We start from the raw sequence: 22,232 nt of genomic DNA on the forward strand, positions 1-22,232 counted from the left end.
GAGACATTACACCTGACATTATATGCACATAATAATGAACCATTGAAGACCCAAGCTCAAACTAACCTTGTCGTTGTCTTAATGTACAGACACAAAGCCAATAAGAACAAAATCTGCCGCATCCTGTTGTTGTTTTATGAGGCAGTCTAAAAGTGTGAGCAGTTTTCGCTTTCTTTAGAGAGCTCGCGATCGCATCTATATTTGATATGACAAACTTCTTAAGCTGATGATATCAAGAGGTAGTCACCTGAAATGGTCTTCCAACAGTCTTGAAGGAGTTGCCAGAGATGCTTATTGTTGGCCCTTTTGCCTTCACTCTGTGGTCCAGCTCACCACAAACCATCTCGATTGGGTTCAGGTCCGGTGACTGTGGAGGCCAGGTCATCTGGCGCAGCACCCCATCACTCTCCTTGGTCAAATAGCCCTTTTACAGGAGGTGTGTTTGGGGTCATTGTCCTGTTGAAAAATAAATGATGGTCCAACTAAGCGCAAACTGGATGGAATAGCATGCTGCTGCGGTAGCCATCCCACCTCCTCCTCCATGCTTCACGGTGGGTACCAGGCATGTAGAGTCCATCCGTTCACCTTTCCTGCATCGCACAAAGACACAGTGGTTGGAACCAAAGATCTCAAATTTGGACTCATAAGATCAAAGCACATTTCCACTGGTCTAATGTCCATTCCTTGTGTTCATTAGCCCAAACAATTCTCGTCTGCATGTTGTCTGTCCTTAGCAGTGTTTTCCTAACAGATATGAAGACCTGATTCATACAGTCTCCTCTTAACAGCTGTTTTAGAGATGTGTCTACTGGTAGAACTCTCTGTGGCATTGACCTGGTCTCTAATCTGAGCTGCTGTCAACCTACGTTTTCTAAAGCTGTATTTTAATTATTATTCAAGCTTCGATGTCTTTAAGAAGGAAATTAAATGTGTTATTGTTGTGAAACTAGGAGTCAAACTTAGGAGCCTCAAAGACCTCTGATATTTCAATGTAATGAGAACTGTGTAAAAAAAGCTAGTTTCACTTTAGTTTACGTTGATCTATGTTGTGACAGTGGTGTAGCAAGAGGGACATCTTTTTTTTGTTGCCTTCATCAGTAGTTAAGTGGAACTTATAGTAGACTCACTATTTGTCACTCAACACTGTGTCAATGTAGTGTTGTCACTGTAGAACTGGTCTCTTCATTTCAGCATGGATAGTGACATAGCAGCAAATGCATTCTTGTTGGATGCTTCAAAGTCATTTAGTAATTGTCATCAGCTAGAACAATTTCTCAATTTGTGGCCATGATTAAAAAGTGAGTATCTACTCTTTTGAGGGGTTTACAGAGTGTTTTTGTGATGCACAACTTTGAATTTTAACATCTGTAGACACTTCTGTCAGATGTGGTTTAAATTAAACATGTTCTGCTATTTGAGTATCTGTGGTTAGAGAAGATGTGAAAATGCAGTGTCATTGTTCTAATGTTATTTTTGACACTTGATAAAAGCAAAAATATCTCTTGCCTGAGGAAGTTTCCAGACTGGTAAATGGTCATACTGTACTCACAGCATGCTTTTCAATAGCACGCTCAACAGACATAGCATAATGGTTAATTTAGCATTCTATAAAAAAAGGTATATAGGCATCTTTATCAAAATGCCACACCCAGCACTGAGTGATGTGACAATTTTGAGAATTCTTTAACTTTAAGCAGATGAAAAGCAACTTTCTTGAGCAATAGCCATTAGGAGCACCAGTAGAGCTCACATGATCGTCTCTCAGCTTGCTTAGAGACCGGTTGTATTCAAGCTGTATATAACTACACAGACCGGACTTTGCAGCAGGTCGCCAGCCAGAGTAACGGGCAGCTACAAAGTCGCTGCTAGTCTGAATGAGGCATTACTGTGCCCTACTAACACTAAAGGAAAACTTGTAAGGAGCAGTTTTTGTCCAAAAGGTTTTTGAATCTGGGAATGGTGTAGTCTTTCTTTTTTAAATCTGATTCCAGTTTGTGTTGATTTTACTGTCTCCACAAATTGGTAAGTGTATGCTTTTACTTTGTTTAGTCGTTTGATAACTTAGATATTAATCACATGCTCGTTTGAGAACAAAGGTTTGAATTGATAACACAGTGGATCTGCACTATCATCAACTAAACTGTGTGACTGAGGAAATTCTGGTGAAGAGTATTCCTCCACTTCCACTCAGCTCTCAGAATCCCTCTCCTTCTGCCCAGCTCCTGAATGTTTGCTTTGACACTGTGCATATGAGCTGTTTTTATGCACGTGATGAAACTTCTTTTTTTATAAAAACTCTTTCAGCTTATTACACTCGACATTTCACCACAACGCAGATGGATTGTTTATAATCATAGGTGTAATCCTTTAAATTGGAGAACACAAATGGGATTACCATCGGGTATTCAACACATATGGTCTCAATGGTGAATTAGACAGGCTCACCTGAAATGGAGCGTACTTCAAATAATGGTTCTTGTAGTAGGATTGCAAGGAAATTGTCAGAGCAAGGAAAGCACTGTCTCGATAGGAGGGGGTACCTGCAAGTGTAAAGGATTCATAAAGGAGTGATAAGAATTAAGCACATATCTGGGCAAGGGTTTAATCACAACGTGAGAGTCTGAGATGCCAAACTCCAAGCAGGTTTGCTAACAGAGCACACGTAGCGGTAAGTAATGTATGCATGCTTTGGTAGTCCCCCCAAGTCTCGACAGTTGTTGTAAGGCACTCGTGTCAAACTGAGTCCCCGGGAGGGCTACAGCTCTGCACCGTTTAGCTAATCAAACCCTAATTATTTTCAAAAAACACTAAGATGGCACCTTACATGTGGCAGCCTTTTGCAGCAGCTCTGGATGTTTTTCACTTTGCGTATTTGTTGTACATTTTAAATACATTTTTTCCTCAGTGTTTAAGGAATTTGTACTTGCAAACTCTTCAGTTTAAGAGCATCTGAAAGCACTGGATCATAGTTATTTTTATTCTGGCGTTTTTAATTGTAAATTCGGATGCCGTAACCGGCAAATGCTGAGGTCGTCATTTATTCAAGAGAATAATAGACCTGAAGGACGAACACTTTCATGTTTCTATTCTTTCATGCCACCGCCTGCTTCTACGGTTTGCATTCAAGGGTCGAGCTTGACTTTCTGTCTCTGTGGGTTTTCACCAAGCTTGCGGAGGGTGCCCTAGCACCCCTTCGGCTCGCAGGCATCCTCATACAGAATTATCTCGACGACTGACTGATATAGCTTACTTGCAGGATCAATTGATATGCACAGAAAGCGGGTTCTCCAGTACCACCTGTTGGGGTTTCAGGTCAACCAAGAAAAGAGCAAGCTCGCCCCTATGCAGAGAATTTCTTTTCTTAGGTTGGAGCTGGACTCAATCTCCCAAGAGTGCACCAAGCTAATGCTGACCTGTTTGAGGGAGTTCAACAGGAAAACTGTGGTCTCTCTGAAATTATTTCAGAGGTTCATGGAGCATATGGCATCTACAGCCACTGTCATGCCGCTCCGATTGCTCCATGTGAGACCGCTTCAGCACTGGCTTCATGATCGGGTCCCCAGATGCGTATAGCACGTGGGCACACACTGATTGACTGTCACTCCGCTCAGTCCCTGGACAAAACCTGCATTTCTATAGGTTAGAGTGCCTCTAGAACAAGTGTCCAAGCATGTCGTCATCTCAACAGATGCTTCCAGCACAGGCTGGGGGGTCGTGTGTTGCAGCCATGACCAGCACGGCGACGATAGCGTATTTCCCGAATGATTGTGATTGATGCCAGCTGTGTACGCTGACGTCGCCAATTCATTGGCATTTTACTGGCTCATTTTATTACTCTTTCAAATGATTGGCTTCTGACAAAATCCCCATAGTGGAGGTTTCCTCATACCACTTTAAAGCTTACCACCAAACTAAGCTTGTTGACCCTATGTGCATTACTCTGCTGTGCTTTGTTTTTCCTATTTTAAAAAAGTTTTTGCTACTTTAGGAGCATGCTAAACAAACCAATGACACCACAAGGCAAGCTCCAAATGTTACAAGCAACTTTAATCTTCCACCAGTAAAATGAAGGACCTGCCTCTTCATTCATGTGACTTGAAAGTTAACTTGCCATTTTTTTTCTATCTACAGGCACTCTAAAAGTGAAACTTTGCGTTCTTTGCACTCTTAAAACACTTTGCGTGATCATACTCCCATGGTAGGCCTGCCTCCATGACATATTGACAGAAAAAGCCTTAAAGTGAGAAACTAATAAGGAGATGCTCGCTCATTTAAGGCAAATCTAAAAAGAGCCTGTGAAGGGAAAGATTTAGGACTTGTTGATTGTCCCTAACCCATCACATTTTTGACATGATGGAGCCTTCTCTCAACTGGAGGAACATGATCTATCACATTACATGCATCACCATGATTTCTACAAGCAAAACAGAGGCATCCTCACCTCTTACTAAGGTCAAAATGTCGCTGAATCTAGGTGGATGCCTAAAGAACTGAACTGAGGGACATTGAGACTATTGAGTCTTAGGCCCCGTTTACACTAGTGCGTTTTAGTTTGAAAACGCATAAGTTTTGCTACGGTTACGCCATCCGTCCACACTACGCCGGAGTTCTCGAGCGCCGAAAACGGAGCTTTTTGAAAACGCTGGAGAGGCCGTTTTCATTCTAAAACGCTGCTGCTCCGTCTCAGTGTGGATGGGGAAAGACGGAGACATCTGAAAACGGAGGCGGGGCTGCAAACGTTCGCCTCTCTGATTGGGGCTTTTCCTGAATATTAAGTAGCCCACACACAGTTCAGTCTCGCATCCTCTTCTTGTAAGTTAAGATTTCGCAAGTTTGATCAAGGCTGCAGTCTCCCCCTTTTCAGTTTGATATGGAAAACATACCGAGGACACGGGTAAATCTTCAAAGGGAACAGTGTACTTTATAACTTCATTCACATCACCCTGGCTACGTTGTTTCACTTTCTCAACAATAAAATGTAAACATGATTTAAGGAACTGCCTATTTTCTTTTTGCTGCATATATGAGCATCTTCACTGTGTGGATATTTATAACAAAACGGAGCCGATAACAACTGCCTCCTTTCAGTTTCAGTGAAAATACGAAATACACCCTCTCTTCTGCTGAATATTAGTTTTAATAATCGATAATTATAAAAGTATAACATACAATAAGTTTATACATTGTAGGAAATAAAGGCAAGCGATCAGTCAATGTACCTGGATTAATCATTAACTTATCTTTGCGCTTAACCAAAACATGTTACCCGTGAACAAGTAACTTAATAGATTCCAATGACCAAAGTCAGGGAATTGGCCTATGTCGTTAGATAAAGACAACAACATGAATGAAATATCACGTTTAGCAAATATAGTGAGATTAGATCCAGCGGGAGATGCGTGATGAGCAGTCCGACAAGCAGAGCTCTCATCTGGGTAGAAATGCTGGAGCGCTTGCCCGTGAGTGTGTGTGTGGTCACGTGATGTGCGTTTTCAGCGTTTTGGTGTGGACAGAGAGCTGTTCAGAAACGCTGGGTAAAACGCGAGTGTGGACGCGGATCGTTTTCATTCTACAACGCCGTTTTAAAACTAAAACGCACTAGTGTAAACGGGGCCTTAGATTTGACTAATTACAAGACACCGTCCCCCAGCATCGACAGCAATAATCATCTTGCAAAGGAGCTGAATGTGTTCTACTGTAGATTTGACACCTTTGACCAGACACCTCACACCCGCGCCCGGACCATCTTCCTACACAGCCATCAACACCACATCAACACAGCCCGGATCATCTCCCTACACAGCCATCAACACCACATCAACACAGCCCGGATCATCTCCCTACACAGCCATCAACACCACATCAACACAGCGTGGACCATCTCCCTACACAGCCAACAACACCACATCAAAACAGCCCGGACCATCTCCCAAAACAGCCATCAACACCTCCAGCCATTTTCTTCTCCCCCCTGCACTTCAGATCAGTGAGGATGATGTGCATCTGATCTTCAGTAAACAGAAGAGAAGGAAAGCATCAGGCCCAGACGGTGTTTCACCAGTCTGTCTGAGAACCTGCGCTGACCAGCTGGCTCCCATTTTCTCACAGATCTTCAACAATTCACTGGAACAGCCCAAAGTTACATCCTTCTTTAAGCGCTCCATTATCATCCCAATCCCGAAGAAGCCAAAGATCACAGGATTCAGTGACTACAGACCTGTTGCCTTAAGATCTGTGGCCATGAAGTCATTCAAAAGACTGGTGCTAGCTTATCTGAAGGACATCACTGGGCCCCAGCTCGACCCCCTACAGTTTTTGACTATAGAGCAAACCGGTCTGTGGATGACAACATCTGGACAAACCAGGGAACTATGCAAGGATTCTGTTTGTGGCCTACAGTTCTGCCTTTAACACCATCGTCCCATCACTGCTCGAGTACAAACTGACCCTGCTCTCTGTTCCTAGCTCTGTCTGTCGATCAATCCCCAGCTTTCTGACAGATAGACAACAGCTAGTCAGAATGGGCAAAATCACATTCGACAGTCGCAACATTAGCACTGGTGCCCCCCAGGGATGTGTTCTCTCCCTACTGCTCTTCTACCTGTACATCAACGAATGCACCGCAAAAGGCCCCTCCGTCAAACTCCTTAAGTTTGTGGACAACACTACTGTTATTGGCCTCATCCGGAACAGTGACAAGTCTGCATACCAACAGGAGGTAGAGCAGGTGCAGATACAACAACCTGGAGCTGAACACGCTCAAAACAGTGGAGATAATAGTGGAATTTAGGAGAAACCCCCTTGCACTCCCCCTACTCACCATCATGAACAGCACTGTGGCTGCAGTAAAATTATTCAGGTTCCTGGGCACCACCATCTCTCAGGATCTGAAGTGGGACATTCACATAGACTCTATTGTGAAGAAAGCCCAGCAGAGACTGTCCTTACTTCATCAGCTGAGGAAGTTTAACCTCCCACGGGAGCTGCTCGTACTGTTCTACTCAGCTGTCATCCAATCCATTCTCTGCACTTTAATCACCGTCTGGTTCGGCTCAGCTGCCAAAACCGACCTCAGTAGACAACAGCAAATAGTCCGGACTGCTGAACACATCACTGGCACTACCCTTCCTACACTTTAAGAACTGTACTCTTCCAGAGTGAGTAAAAGGGTTCGCAAAATCACTCTGGACGCCTCGCACCCAGCACACTGCCTGTTTGAACTGTTACAGTCTAGTCGGCGCTTCAGAGCACCAAGCACAAAAATAGCCAGACACAGGAATAGTTTCTTTCCTCAGGCCATCTACCTCATGGACAGTTAAATATTCCCCAACTGTGCAATAAATATGTGCAATAATTTTCTTATATGCACTTGTACAAAACACTTAATTTCAATATACAATGCAATACTCTCTACATTCGCATTTGTACACAGCACCTTATAACCTGTATATTTATAACAAATTTGTACATATAATTCAACATACAGATTTCTTGACTAACTGCATCTGTTTAATGTGTATCATCTTATATATATATATATATATATATATATATATATATATATATATATATATATATATATATATATATATATATATATATATATATATATATATATATACACATTTATTTATTTATTTATTTTGTGTTGTCACTTTATGTACACTAGAAGCTTCTGTAGCCAAAATAAACTCGTGTGTGTGAGCACACTTGGCAATAAAACTGATTCTGACAATGGGTTAGACAACACTAGCCATGCCCTCAGGATCTGTAAAAGAGGCAACAGTAAAACAACAACCTTCATCTTATTTGTGGTGTGTGGTTCATAATTAATTTGAGGACAGCAAACAAATTGGCTATTAGACATAGAATGTTGTGAAAATAATCGCTCTCATTTTCACACTGAACAATGAATGAATTAATTAATGAATGACTGAAATTATCCTTTTCAGGGCTATAAAGACATTTACGTAAAGTCTATCTGGTTCCTGTTCAGATGATATCAGAGTTTGTTTGAAACTTACATCACATCACACTGCTTAGACATTCCACACAATTCAACAAACAGTGATTGAACATGTTCAGTCAGGTGAAAACAAACTCCAACCAATTGCAAAAGACACCGAAGGGTGTAACACTCTGATCCTACAAACTCTGACATACTTGTTTGTTGGTGTTCACCTATGCGAGCTGAATTAGCCTTTACACATCCAATCAGTATTTCTATAAAATAAGGTGGAATCACTTGCATTGTTTTGTGGATCCACACTGCATCTTCGTCAGGAGAAAAAGTTGCACATCCTTAGGATTGGATTGTTGGATCAACGCCCTTATCTTACACTGTAGAAGATTCTGACCCAAAAGTTTTCAATAGTAAAGAACAGTTTTGTGTATTTATTTAATAGAACATGAGTGAACCCTGCTGGTGTTATTTTTGCCCCTTATACCTTAAATGTCACCTTGCAAAGATAGCTGATGCACATTTTCAACTGGCATACAAATGTACCAAAGATGATAATAATTTAATCATCATAGCTGATTAAATTCTTACAATGTTTAGTTTTCAATTAATACTCTATAAACATACACTTTGAGCACAATAGACATGAAAAAAATGTAATGAGACAAAACAACTCCATATAACTTTTTATTTTAAATGATTTAATCTGTTCATTTATCATCATGCTGTATAATAAAACAGTTACAGGATTAAAATTAAGTGCATTTTAAACAAAACTTAGGGGAAATGTTTTATGCAATATTTATGACATCTGTGAGCATTACAGTTAAACTTTACAAACAATCTGTTTGTAACATAACCATATCACAACAAACATAAGCAAGATAAGTAGGTTTACTGTTATTTGAAGATGCTCTCTGGACACCTTTGTAACGAGTGCTAAAACTGTTCAATTCTTTAGTCTAAAAAATTGTTCCCTTTTAAGCAACTACTTCATCAGAAGTTGCTTTAATACAGTGCATTTTAAATAATAATAAATATAGGGTATTTAAGACAAATTAAACTATCAAGAACAAAAGCTACTTTTCCACTATCAGGCTAAACGCTCTACTTTGCGAAACCGTTACAGTCAGCATAGACAAGGCTTCATTTTCCACTGTGATGCTGATGATGGAGCTATTTGAAAATGTAATCTAAACGTGCCACTCAATGCCTTGGTAATATAGGTGTATGTAAACAACAATATGGATAAAGATCAAATACTTCTGTTTTTAAGACTTATTTATCTGACATTTAATTAGTTAAATAACAGAAAAAAGAAATAGTGCTTCAGCTAATTCTGCTATGGAGAAGCAGGCAGCCAGTGGCCACATCACGTACATGCACTCTACCAACATGGCTCAGCATGGTTGTCTAAAATGCCTATCACAACAAAACCCATTTCTGTGAAAGGCGCCTTTTTTAAATTTTAATTTTTTTTTGTCTGTGGTTCTTAGTAAGCCAGTTGGGTAAGCCACATTTCTGAATTTTCACTGGCAATCTTAGCCAATCGTAACAATTTTGAATTTAGACAACCAGCCTAGAGCCTCAGGAATCGGATAGAGGCTGTGTTGACCTGCCCCCAGATCCTAAATTGGTTTCTTTTGTCAGTGAGCCTTTGCATGCTGTTTATGTGCACCAGGTGCCTCGTGTTATTACCACCTGTTGCGTCTTGAGTTTTGGACGGAACGCTCTATGTACATGCAATTGAAAAAAAAGCCAACTCAAAAGCGCCCAACGTCATGTGCTCCAGCACCAAGAACATTAATACAGTGGTTTCCCAGCCACAAAAAAAAAAAGCTCAATGGTCGGATTAAAAATATTTGAGTTGAGACCTTTATAAAAATGAACAAACACCATGGCTTGGTCCAAAATCGCTAAAACTACCCAGTAGGTACTGCGTTTGAACTTAAATTTACAACTCGACCGTGAAAAAAGTGACATTCTATACATTATGAATGCGCGTAGGATTAATGGGACTCAGATAACATCATGATCACATGACCTACCCACGTAAGTTGCGTCGCTTCCCTCCCATTCATGAATTCTCTCGCAGTGCATCTTGGGATAGCATAGCGTGCATCAGATGCGCACTTTAAAATATTGCCGGAAGTAGTAGGTCATCCAGGTACTTCTCACATATTTTTTTGGGGATTTTATGAACTCGGATATACTACTCGGCTCAAATGCTGTTTTTAGCATACTACTGAAGCATAGTATGAAAGTATGTGATTTTGAATGCAGCCCAAATTTATTTTTTTTATATTTGAATAATTTAATAATAAACATATTAATGATTATGGCTTATATGATGATTTAATGTGGTTACATTTTTGTCAATATTAAAGTTAAATATGTTTACTTACACCTGCACATGTTCTCCCATCAAGTTTGCTTTTTAAAGATTAACTTTTGTGCTAGAAGTGGCATACACTGGCGATGGGAAGTTCAGATTTTTTCTACAAACCAGATCTTTTGAAAGGTTTGTTTCAATAAACCGGTTCAAAAAAATTTATAATTTTTTCCTTCAATGAACTGGTTCTTTTACACTACAATGTAACAAAATCATTCCAATGACAGTCCTCACATGTTAGAACTCAACATATGAAAAATATACAGTGAGTAACATCACCATAATCTGAAACGTTTCTTACAAATAAGTCTTGACACTTAAATGAAGCATGGTTCACTTACTATATAAAAACCATAACGATTTTCTGTTATTAAATAAACGTATGTTTCGCCAGATCCTCTAATTTAAGCCCTCAGTTTACCCATGCTGCAGCATTAATAAATTGTTGAAAAGTTTGGTTCAGGTGGTAACTGTGCTGTTGTGTCAGTCACAGGCTGTCAAGTACCGTTTGTGTTTGGTTCACCACCTGCTGAATTACGCATGCGCAGTGTTATTGGTTAGCCAGTTCTCACATCTAATCCCAGTGTACTATTCTAGTAACAAGAAAAACTCGTGAAATTGGTTGATTTAGAGTCAGATGGGGTATCAGGCATGTTTAAAAGGAAGTTACTAGTAGATAAGTGCTTAGTGGAGAGGTGAACGGTTTTAAACGATTCGCTTAAAACAGGGGTTCTCAAACGCGGGCTTCCTCCTAGTGGTACGCAGAAGAATCGCTGAATAATGAAAGAAACAATTAACACTTTTAATCCTTTGATGTGTAAAATAACATCGATGTGATCAGCATTGGCTGTTCCCTGAAGTGTACGAGGAGCTCTGTGCTTAGAATGCTTATTTTAGTGCATTGTGTCATAAGTTGTTAAAAATCAGTTTCCGAAGTTTAAGAATTGATTCTGAAGAGGTGATTTGACTGATGTAAAAAGTGGCCAATCACAGTCGACCTCGTCTAGTTTTGAGTGAAACGTAAGGGCAGCACAAAGGCATTTCTGTGTTGCAGAGACAGAAAAAAACAACTTAACAACATATTTTTTGTTGGAATAATGCTTCTCGGATGTTTTCACTATAGAGATGTCTATGTTATTAGCAAGAGTAATTAAACCGTAGACACATTTCCTGCCATTTCGACGATCTAAAGATCTCTCTTCTCCCCGACAGCAAGTTGACTCGCCTCTGACCTGTCACTCCTCTAAATACAGTCTGAATGGAGGCGCTAAATGCAGGCATTGCGCAATTACTCATTTCTGCAAATGTCGCAAGTGCTTAATTTTAACATGAGAGCGCAGTCATGTACGCTAATCGCTAAAACAGATATGCGAGCACCTTAATAGGCTTTTTCAAATGAACTGCAAGTCCTCTCATCATCATCGCGTCTGTGCTCAGTGTATACAATCGCGATCTCTTCGCTATTAAAGTAGTAATTATTTATATTTGCTCCTTTTAATAAATTTAGTCAAAAACTATAAAATATTTAGAATTAGATCAATACATGATTAATGACAATGTTAACTGACTTATTTGGCTGTATTGTGAAGTGAAACTTTTAGCAAAGATGGAACTTTATGTCTTTACGACAAAAGAATCATGCTAGAAATGTTTTGTTAAGTTATTTGTTTGATTTTTACATAATATCTGTATTCTGATCAGTCTTATTACAGTCTTATTATCAGCATTGCAGGTCAAAGCAATCTGTTGTTACTCATTGTTCATTTATCAAAATAAACAATAAGGCTCTTAAAACAGTGCTTTAATAAATGTAGTGTTGTCATATTTCAAATACCTCAAGCAAAAGTAATTTGTTTTATTTTATTACTGAGTGTACTTGTCTTTTTTGTAAAGCTTTTATTTTAGTTTAAGATCAAGTGTAAAATAAAATTTCCATGTGATGTAGAGCTATTTAAAAAAACATGTTTGCCATATTGTAAAGAAAAATAGTGTAAAACATGTAGATAAACGGCTAAATTTAAATCTTTTCATCATATACTTTAACTAAACCTTTCAAGACTTAAAAATATTGTTCAAAAAAATGGACAAAAAGTGTCTTTATGGCCTTACAGAGTATGTGGTAGTTTTGCCAGTGCTCTTGAAAAAGATGAATTGTCATGAAAGGAAAAATCGACCACACTTCCTTTGTTAGTGCAAATTCCTATACATGTAGCTATGGGATTTAAGCAATTAAACCATTCAAACAGGTTTACACTTAAAAGTGATTTCAGAATGAAAATAAGATTTTTTTTTTTAAGTAACTAACTAGTACTTTGTACTTTTACCTAATATTAGTATTATTTACTAAAATCTGTATTATTTTAGCAGTGTAATTGTATTTTTACTTGAGTACAAAAAAGAATTCACAAGCATTTAGTGCAGGTTTATTATATTATTAATATATGATTAATTATTGTTATTATTATTAATGGTTTTTATTTGTATGAATTCCTATGCAATGTTAAAATGGGTTGTTGAGAATACATTTCAGGTGTTCAACACATAGCGTGTCAGTCTTGTAAATAAAAATAGGTGCTGAAAAAAGTGCTTAAAAGTCCTTGATTTCCATAAGGCTGTGCCTGTATGAACCCTGTCATATGTACATATAACATATATTTCAAGATTTGTTAGAAAGTGCATAAATATGACATATAGCCTATATTTATGGGGTCCAAACAACATTTCAAGGTTTTAATGAATAGGCTACTATGTTAGTACTTTAAATTTAAGTACAGCAGTTTACTTTTTACTTTTTAAGAACAGTGCCATTTTTAATGAACTTGTAAAAGCACATTTTAATTTAAATGTATTTTTTGTTTGTTTGTTTTTACCTGCAAGTACAGTTAATGTTCAAACTATTTATAATGTTTAAAGTGGCTGACAATAATCCATATTCTTAATAATAGGAATTAATCTGCCTCGTTTGCAATGTGCCTCAAACTGTGCACAGCTGTAGCTGCTTAATTAGACCTACAACGCTATATTTCAGTACTGGTCATTATGGTGGTACTTGGAGAGACAATTTTTTTTCTGAGGTGGTACTTGGTAAAAAAAAGTTTGAGAACCACTGGCTTAGAAGATTCGAATTCATTTGTGAACGCCATCACTAGCGTATGCACATTTACACCCAAGTTTTACCCCACATCTATAAATGAGACCCCAACGCACTGCTTTTTTCTAAAATCAATTAACGGATAAGTGCATTCAGTGTGTTGAAGCTTTACTCTGCCTTTACTTCTGGGCAGAGAAGAGTTTGCAATCATGCTGCATCATTCTCAGCTCACGTGGAATTAAGAAATTAACAGTACCAGACTGTTCTTAGAACCATTCAGCCTGACATTGCAAAAGCAGCTAATAATTTGGTAAAATGGTAAAACATACCATTTCAAAACAAGGAAATTAAGGTATTACATTCATGAAGTTTCACACAGAAGTGTTAGCCTGTAGGACAATGCATTTCTGTTACTTTGGTCACTTTTTATAAAACCAGTCAAATTCTAAAAGACTCTTTCTTTTCTATATATATCTATATAAGAATCTCTTGATTAAGCTGCACCATACTGATCCCTACCTTCACTATAGTGCTATGTTGGCTTGGAAAGCTATTTTGCGAACTAGCTTTTCTTAGAGATGTTTAGCTTCTTTTTGATGTAATGTCCAACCAGGGCTTGTGGTCTCTGCTGGTAGTTATTCAGGACTTCATGAGAGCTGGTCAGCTGATCTCCTTTCTGCCTGTCTAGCAGTGTCACACACACAACCGCAGCTGGAAAAACAGGAAAAAAAGTTCTTCTTACTGCCACATGACCTCATCCACAATAAACATCATCCATCAGCAGGCTTAATGTGTGACAAAGTAAAACTTAGGTTAAACTAGTAAAACCTCCACATATCAACTGCAATAAAAATCACCTGTCCTACGCCTTTCAAATGCGAAAACTTGTTCCCATCTGTATTAACCTAAAACAGAATTTACTGAAAATGAGAGAAAATTGCTGATTAATGTGAAGACACATACCTCGAAGATTGCTCAGTTTGCACATGGCAGCAAACACAGATGATTCCATCTCAATATTGCGAACCCCAGCAGCATAGGCTTCTGCAAGATAGTTCTGTTTATCTTCTTCACTGTATGAGCAGAAGGCACCATCCAGCCGAGCTTGACCTGTAAAAACACACATAAATAAATGCTGTTATTCTGAATTTATTTTCAAAGTATAATAAAAATAGTTACATGCATCACAGTTTAGACAATACTGTGAAGCAGGAAAATGTTTTCAAGCTATCAACACTGAAAGAATCATTATTAATGAGTTTGCCCCAGAAATATGTTTATCATAATAGAACAGCAAATCAATATATTATACTGATTTCTGCAGGATCATGTCACACTGAAGACAACACATTATTACTGAAGGAGTAATAATGCTGAAAATAAAGATCCGAATCACAGAAATAACAACTGAAACTGTTAAGTAAGAAAACACTTAAAAACTGCAATAATATTTTAAAATTTAACAGTTTTTATTTCATTTAAGAATAAATACATGCAGTCTTTGTGAGCAGAAAGCTTATTTTTAAAACATTTGTATAACTCTCACTGATATACATAATAGAAGTCAATGGTGGTCAGTTTGTTAATTTACTTCTCTTTATTATCAGACCATTTGTGAGGTTTGAGTTTGTAAACTGACCCTATACACTTTGTAAAACCTGCTGGTAGCATTAATTGGACATACTTTTAAAACATTTGAGCTTAAAAAAAATATGTGTAAAAAACCTAAATTATTGTGATGCTTGTGTACTGAAAATTATGTTATGAATACAGGGCTTGACATTAATACAAGCCAGTCCGCCAAATGCGGGTATATTTCATCTGAAGCAGGTTAGTCAGCCACTCCCACCAGCCACATTGTCTGGTTAAAATAAAATTTTTAAATGGCAGTGTTGCTTTGTCACTAAAGATTTGAATTTTTGTTTAAAACTGTTTGCAAATATGCACGCAAATGTAATCTTAGAATCAAGAAGCAGCATGATTGATAAGTGTTCGGGCTTTACAAAGGAAGCATGTGAATACCGAATGAGAGGATGATCAGGCACACGGTGAGACACAGGCGATCCTCGTTCACTGACGATGGTGTTGCGCACACAGTTGATGTGATACACGCAAGTGCTTAAAATCTCCTGCGCGCATGTTTCTTTGCGCGAAGCAACCGTGTCTGGAAATACAACTGGTGCAATTGGTTCTCTTGAAATAGACTGGAAAAAGCGGAGCTCATTCATGCACAGTCCTGCTACTTTCAAGAGCTCAAGGTTTTTTGTATGCAGCTAGGGTTGCCGCTTACGCTTTAACCATTCTTTGAACAAATTATTAATGAGTTTAACGTTAACCGTGTGCACACGATTATCCTTTAGCCTGAAAAGACAGTAGTGTATATTTTTAGATACATGAGAATATTTCTTTTTAAATGTCAATAACTTTTTTTTTATTTCTATTGAATAAAAAGTTTGGTGTGGCGAAGGAAAAAATTGGTAAATCCTAAAAAGTTACGAGAAATAAAACTAAATGCAATGCAACGCTATGAAACCACAACACATTTGCTCATGCTCATCACAAATCACAAAAAATTAAACAAGGAGGCATGTGGGCATAACACAAAATTGAAATCAAGTAATTTTAGCATGTCAAAGTCATATTTAAGCATATAAAATATATTTCCCAGCAACAAACTTGTGGCTAGTAACGTTGGATAACTACTAGTGGCTAGTGATCAAAAAAGTTAATATCAAGCCCTGTATGTATATAATATTTTATATTTATACAACAGTTCATTCTGGTTCTCAAATCTGAAATGGTGAAAACGGTGTGATATTTTAGTAATTATAGTTATGATGCAGCTACACAATCATGTATATCACTCCGCCTGCAGAGAGTACCAAGCAGAGGGCTAAAACCACTATAGTTTGACAAATACTGCAGCTTTTTGACCACATAAAGTATGTTTGGGAATGTGATATGTGGTTTATTTAGAACTGCTCGATCGTGCAGATTCGCACTCTATAACATCAGAAAGATCCGACCCTTCTTATCTGAACATGCAGCTCAACTCCTTGTTCAAGCTCTTGTTCTCTCCAGACTGGATTACTGCAACTCTCTACTAGCTGGGCTTCCAGCTAACTCTATCAAGCCTCTTCAACTGCTCCAGAACGCAGTAGCACGAGTGGTCTTTAATGAACCTAAACGAGCACATGTCACTCCGCTGCTAGTCCGTTTGCACTGGCTGCCAGTTGCTGCTCGCATCAAATTCAAAGCTCTGATGTTTGCCTACAAAGTGACTTCTGGCCTTGCTCCTTCTTATCTGCTCTCACTTCTGCAGATCTATGTGCCCTCCAGAAATTTGCGTTCTGTGAATGAACGTCGCCTCGTGGTTCCATCCCAAAGAGGGAAGAAATCACTTGTACCCCAAAAAAAAAAAAAAAAAAAAGAAATACTAATACTACTAATACTTCCCTTCTTAGACTTTACAGACCTGAAACTTGCCTATAGCACTTATTCATTGTTGCTCTTAGTTGTGTAAATTGCTTCCTTGTCCTTATTTGTAAGTCGCTTTGGATAAAAGCGTCTGCTAAATGACTAAATGTAAATGTAAATGTTTATTTATAAGAAGAGTGCCTGCTTGAATATGTTTCAATTGTTACTGAAATGGGACTTCCGACATGTCAGTGGGGTTCAGAACTCATTCCCTGCCTTTAGGAATTACAGCAGATTTTGGGATTTAACGCATGTCTTTATATTGTTTGAAATTTTGAACACATCATGATTTTAACGAGGTGAATGTGTTTCAATAAAAGCTAGTGTAATAAAATTGACAAAGATTGTGGCAAAAAATCCAAATAAAACAAAACATTTCTGAAAGATTTGTTATGAGTAATAGCAATGAAAAGACAAAAACTATTTAGATGTATTTAACACTTTGTAACAATTTGTATTTTTTGATAATGACTGCTTCAGAAGACCTATTGTTTGGACAATGGAGTCACATGCATTGCTCAGGTATGATTTTCAGGTTTCATCATCGACTAAAAACCTTGATGATTCTGTTGGTCTCCTTTATCAACTCTGATCTTAAGTTCTTATTTTTTTGTTGGGTTATTTAAACAGATTTATTTTCTTTTTTAGGTGTTGCGACTGAAGCCGCTAGTATTAATTTACTCTGATGAGCAGGTTTGCTCTCTAACCATAGAGATTTTGACTACTTTATGGCCTTAATTTTTTTAAATAAATTAGCCTAATTCTGAAATAATTAGTTTTATGTTATTTCTATGTATGGATTACTTTGGTTGTTACTGGCATTTGATGTAAATTCAACAGCACCTTTAAAAATATAATTTCTGAGAAAAATGTTAAAGTGTTAAATACTGAATTATACATTTTACTTGTGTGTGTGCGCCTGTGTGAACATACATTATGCTGCATAAAAACTTTTGTAGCCATTGTAGCCCCTCATAATTGTATTGTTGTTTGTTAAAAGTTATTGTTCAATAAATGAGATTTGATATAAATTACAGTAGAATTTATTCAAAGGACTGTTTATTGCCTAATGGTGCTTATAGTGATTGAAAATTCTAGTTACATTGTTCAGCCAACAGATGGTAATGAGACTATATAATGATTAGCCAGAAAGGCTACAATACTGTAACGGAGCAAACACGTAAATTCTCCTTATTTGTTTAAAGGAAATTATACATGATGCAATAAAATAATTAAAAGAATGGTTTTAAAGTGACATTTTTAAAATTGGCAACAACTTTTGTCCAGCTGTTAATACATTTTACTTTATATGAATCTGCGGTAAAAGAAACTAGTTCCTCAACTTTCTCACACAAAAGGGATTTTTGAGGCACTCTGTGGTTGTTTTTAATTTTTCTTTACGTATTTATGCTGTCAAACCGTCGTATAAATGCCACGTTACTTGAGTAGCACTGCTGTGAACTCATGTGATATCGCTCCTATATTATGGCTGGGACAATAAATCAATATAATGTGCTTCTTGGATCAATTTTTAGAATGCATCAAAATTCTTCTGGAATCAATTTTGAGCATGGATGTTAACAGCACACTAGGCCAGTAATTTATTCATATTAATTAATACACTCTATTAATGTAAACACAGCTCACTATGAACATTCTTGCATTTCACTTAAACTTTTTATTAAATCATGGCCTTTATTAATGATTGCTTTTTACGTTCAAGTGGTATGGGGTAGATTGTGAATGTTTGTAAAGTATTCAGCTCTATCTGGTGGTAAAAACTAAGCTCAGATTGGATTCAAGAGAGATTGGCAATGCAATAGACAAATTCAGAATCGATGCAGAACCTTTTTTCGATTAGCAAGTGGATGAGTAAAAGAACAATGTACTTGCCAAATCAGACAAAATAGTGGTTGCATTAATATAGAAATTGTTTTTTAAACAAATCTTTTATTATGCACAGCTCAGCCAAGTAACTCACCTCTGTGAGGTGTTTCATCCTGTCAAAAAATGACTAAACCTCAAGCCAATAGCCAAATGTTCACTGACCTTCACTGACTGAGTTGCTGTACTGAGTCTAAACAAGATTACTTATTAACTTTAATAATACAAGATGTGTCTGCTTCGGTGACATTGTCATGAGATTACAGGATGTGCAAATGGCACTCAAAGAGCAATCATCCTTGCCAAAGAAGAAATCCTTTTAATGAAAAAGGCTAGGACTGTAAAAAGAATCTATGACTGATCATTTAATGACTAAATGCAATGACTAATATGTAACTGTGACATCTCAGATCCATACACTGGCAATTTGTGCATGTGTGAATCCATGAGCAAATAGATGAAGGATTAAAAGTCCAAATTTCAGTTTCAAAGCAGATCCAAAGGGCTCTACACTATACCAGCTGAGAAATAAGCGCTTATATAAACATATGTATTGATTTATTTGAAATAGCTGATTGTTTATTGCCTGCTTGTTTTGCATTTCTCTTCTTCATTGGATTATCATTCACAGTACATGGATTTTAAAACTGTAAGCAGCAATTCTTGTACATTTGTCTTCAAAGACATTACTACCTTCATAGAAGTCAAGAGTGCACATTGTGTTTCCAATGATGATCTCAAACTCTCCAAGCTCTTTTCCACACTGAAGCAGCTCCTCGGCAAGTTCCTTATCGAGTTCTGTGCTCCTGACCACTGGTTTACCCAGAATAGTCTGCTCAAGGTGAGGCTGGAACAGAGAATCCACTGATTGTTTGGTAACCACTACAGTCCCTGGCTTCAAACCTGACACATGAAAGACAGAAGAAGAAAAAAAAAATCAGGAAATGACTCAGAAAAAAATCCCAAGGTTTACAACATCAGGGTTAGGTCTGTTGGAATTCTAGGGAACACCCTTTTAATTAAGCAGTTAAATGGTAAAAGCAGTCTACCTATTCCACCTGAAGTTCCAATGCGCACTACGGTGACATCAGTGCAGCGAGCATGATACAGCAGCTTGATGAGCTCATGCAGCATTATAGAGATTGAAGGAATGCCCATGCCATGCTAGAACACAAAGAAAATTCAATGTAAATATTCAAAAAACACTGGCTGTCATCGTAGTATGGTCTGTCAATCAAACTGCAGCAAAGGGTCAATTGCAAAAGCTGTTAAAAAGAATTATGCTTAAGTTTTATTTTGGCTTGAAATCACTTCAAAATTAGTATTAAAATGCCACATTCCTTTTCTTTTACAAAGGAACCCAAATCTTTTTAGGAAAAAGGAATCTTTTTACACACACACACACACACACTTTTTTAGAAGGAAGACTTTATTACTTTTATTAAAATGGTTTAAATTTGTTATGATAAAGGATTTGTTCACTCATAAAAAAACATATTTGAATGGTAATTGTTTCTGTTTTAATATATAAACTTCTGAACCTGAATTCTGATTTAACCCATTCCAGCTGAGGAAAATTAACATATGTAAACAAACCTAGAGACAGTGATCCTTCATTAATCATTCTAATCTGCTGATTTGCTGCTTCATAAACATTTATTTTAAGCATTATACACCTCTTATATTAGTTTTTATAATAATGACAAACTTCTTTAGTATGTTTTGATTACTACGAAGTTCAAAAGGAACAATATTTTAATACTAATAAAATGGCTTAATCCATTTCTAAATAAAATGTATAACTCCAAATGTATGGTAAACTTGCATGTGGAGAGTTCACTCACACTGACAGACAACACAGGTCCCACTTTGTACATGGCATAACGATCAGTTCCTGCACATATATTTGGGTATTCTGCATTGGGGTCCACCAGTCCCAGTTCTTTGGCAATGTATTCAGTGAAAGATTTCATCCTCCATGGACTTCCCCCTACACACACAAACTGAGACAAAACGTACATCCAAGTTAAACAGAGACTCTTGATGAGACACATTTCAGGATTACAGAGCATGAAAAGGAAGTGAAACTTACTTTGACATCCCCAAACATCTTTGGCAAATCATGAGTGGATGTTCCCAAGTTAAAATGGTAAAGAATGTCATCTGTCATAGAGTCCAAGTGTGGATTGTTTACATATATTGACCTGTGCATTGAAAATGTGTTACATATAATATAAATGATATAAAACAAGTTAACTGTTGGTTATTGTGGTTAATGTATTGCGACAACATGAAGTAACACTTCTTTAACCACACACCATAATGTAATATTCATCACTACTGTACTGTATGTGTAACCCAAGGGTCAGGAAAAGGGCACTGTGAGAAACATTTTTTTTTTTTTTTTTTTTTTGTCGTTTCTCACAAGAGTGAAAATAACTCATGCTGATGAAACTAAATTGCATCAAAATGTCAAGTGTCATCTAGGCACTGTGCTTTACAATGCTTTGAGTTGCGTAACCTATCTATATAAAGTATTTTAATACATTACTGAATGACATACCAAACGGAAGGACTGAAGGTCCATTCACATTGAGGAAAAGACAGATTTTTTACATACCCGTCGCATTTTCCGTTTTTCTCTTCACCCAGCGGCATTTTCTGTTTTCCTGAATGGCACATCAACAGACACTGACTATTCGACGCTAAAAAAAAACCTTAACCCATGCACAACTTTTGTCAGACAATTAGTTTGATAGAAAGCACTCCAGTGAGAAGTGTTCATTACCGTGTGATTGTGGTTTATGACCGGTTGATTTAGTGTCCACTGGCAGGGTTGCTTGATTAAAAATCGTCGGTGTCGGTCAGTTGCTGCTGCTGCGGTGAAACATCCGGCACAGTGCTCTGGTCTACGTGAACGTGACAGCGCTACACGAGCTTCGTGTGTTTTTCACAAACCCCGCCTCCAGCGGAAAAAAACAGGCTAATACAAGTAGCAGATTGGATTGTTGAGAAGTCCCTCATACCGACGGGGTGGAGAATTATTTCTATAGGCTGGATACCAGTGTGCGTGCGAGTACTGACGTCATTAACAATACGCAAAAGCCGGCTATTTGACAGATATAACAGAAATCTTGAATATGTTGTTAATCTCTGTTTTATTGGCAAAAATCAGAGATATGAATGAATCATTATAATAGTTTTGATTCCCCTGTTAATTCTTATTTCATTGAATGTAAAAAATGTTGTACATTATCCTTTTTGGATTTATTTTATTTATCTTTTGTATTCATTTTTTACCATTATTTAATTAGTTTTTTGTTCACCTTTTATATTGTGTTGTAGTATGTATGTTCCTGATGGTTTGTGCAAAAAAAAGTTAACTATTTCCCAAATGATGTTTAACAAAGCAAGGAAATTTGCGCAGT

General features: G+C 37.4%; 1 protein-coding gene across 4 annotated transcripts; it reads right to left on the minus strand.

The window, feature by feature from the left end:
* Positions 1 to 13,867: 13,867 nt before the first annotated feature.
* upp1 (uridine phosphorylase 1) lies at positions 13,868 to 21,725 on the minus strand. Of its 4 annotated transcripts, none has more exons than XM_087285696.1 (8): positions 21,593 to 21,719; positions 21,425 to 21,473; positions 20,897 to 21,008; positions 20,649 to 20,807; positions 19,854 to 19,968; positions 19,498 to 19,707; positions 14,407 to 14,553; positions 13,868 to 14,154 (listed from the first exon to the last, which is right to left on the minus strand). In XM_087285696.1, the coding sequence occupies exons 2-8, from the start codon at positions 21,460 to 21,462 to the stop codon at positions 14,006 to 14,008; spliced, it is 930 nt and encodes a 309-aa protein (XP_087141822.1). In that variant the 5' UTR covers positions 21,463 to 21,473; positions 21,593 to 21,719; the 3' UTR covers positions 13,868 to 14,005.
* Between the last annotated feature and the right edge of the window lie 507 nt (positions 21,726 to 22,232).

Source organism: Danio rerio, chromosome 16 (genome assembly GCF_052040795.2).
Source record: "Danio rerio strain M-AB ecotype USA chromosome 16, GRCz13ab, whole genome shotgun sequence".
NCBI classification, from domain to species: Eukaryota; Metazoa; Chordata; class Actinopteri; order Cypriniformes; family Danionidae; genus Danio; species Danio rerio.

Excerpts from the sequence above, each read along its gene's own strand:
- upp1 (XM_087285695.1), bottom strand. The coding sequence starts at position 21,486 with ATGTGCCATTCAGGAAAACAGAAAATGCCGCTGGGTGAAGAGAAAAAC. Across the intron at positions 19,969-20,648 it reads GACCTGTGTTGTCTGTCAGT|CATGGCATGGGCATTCCTTC; the intron begins GTGAGTGAACTC and ends TTTGTGTTCTAG. Across the intron at positions 14,155-14,406 it reads CAAACTGAGCAATCTTCGAG|CTGCGGTTGTGTGTGTGACA; the intron begins GTATGTGTCTTC and ends CTGTTTTTCCAG.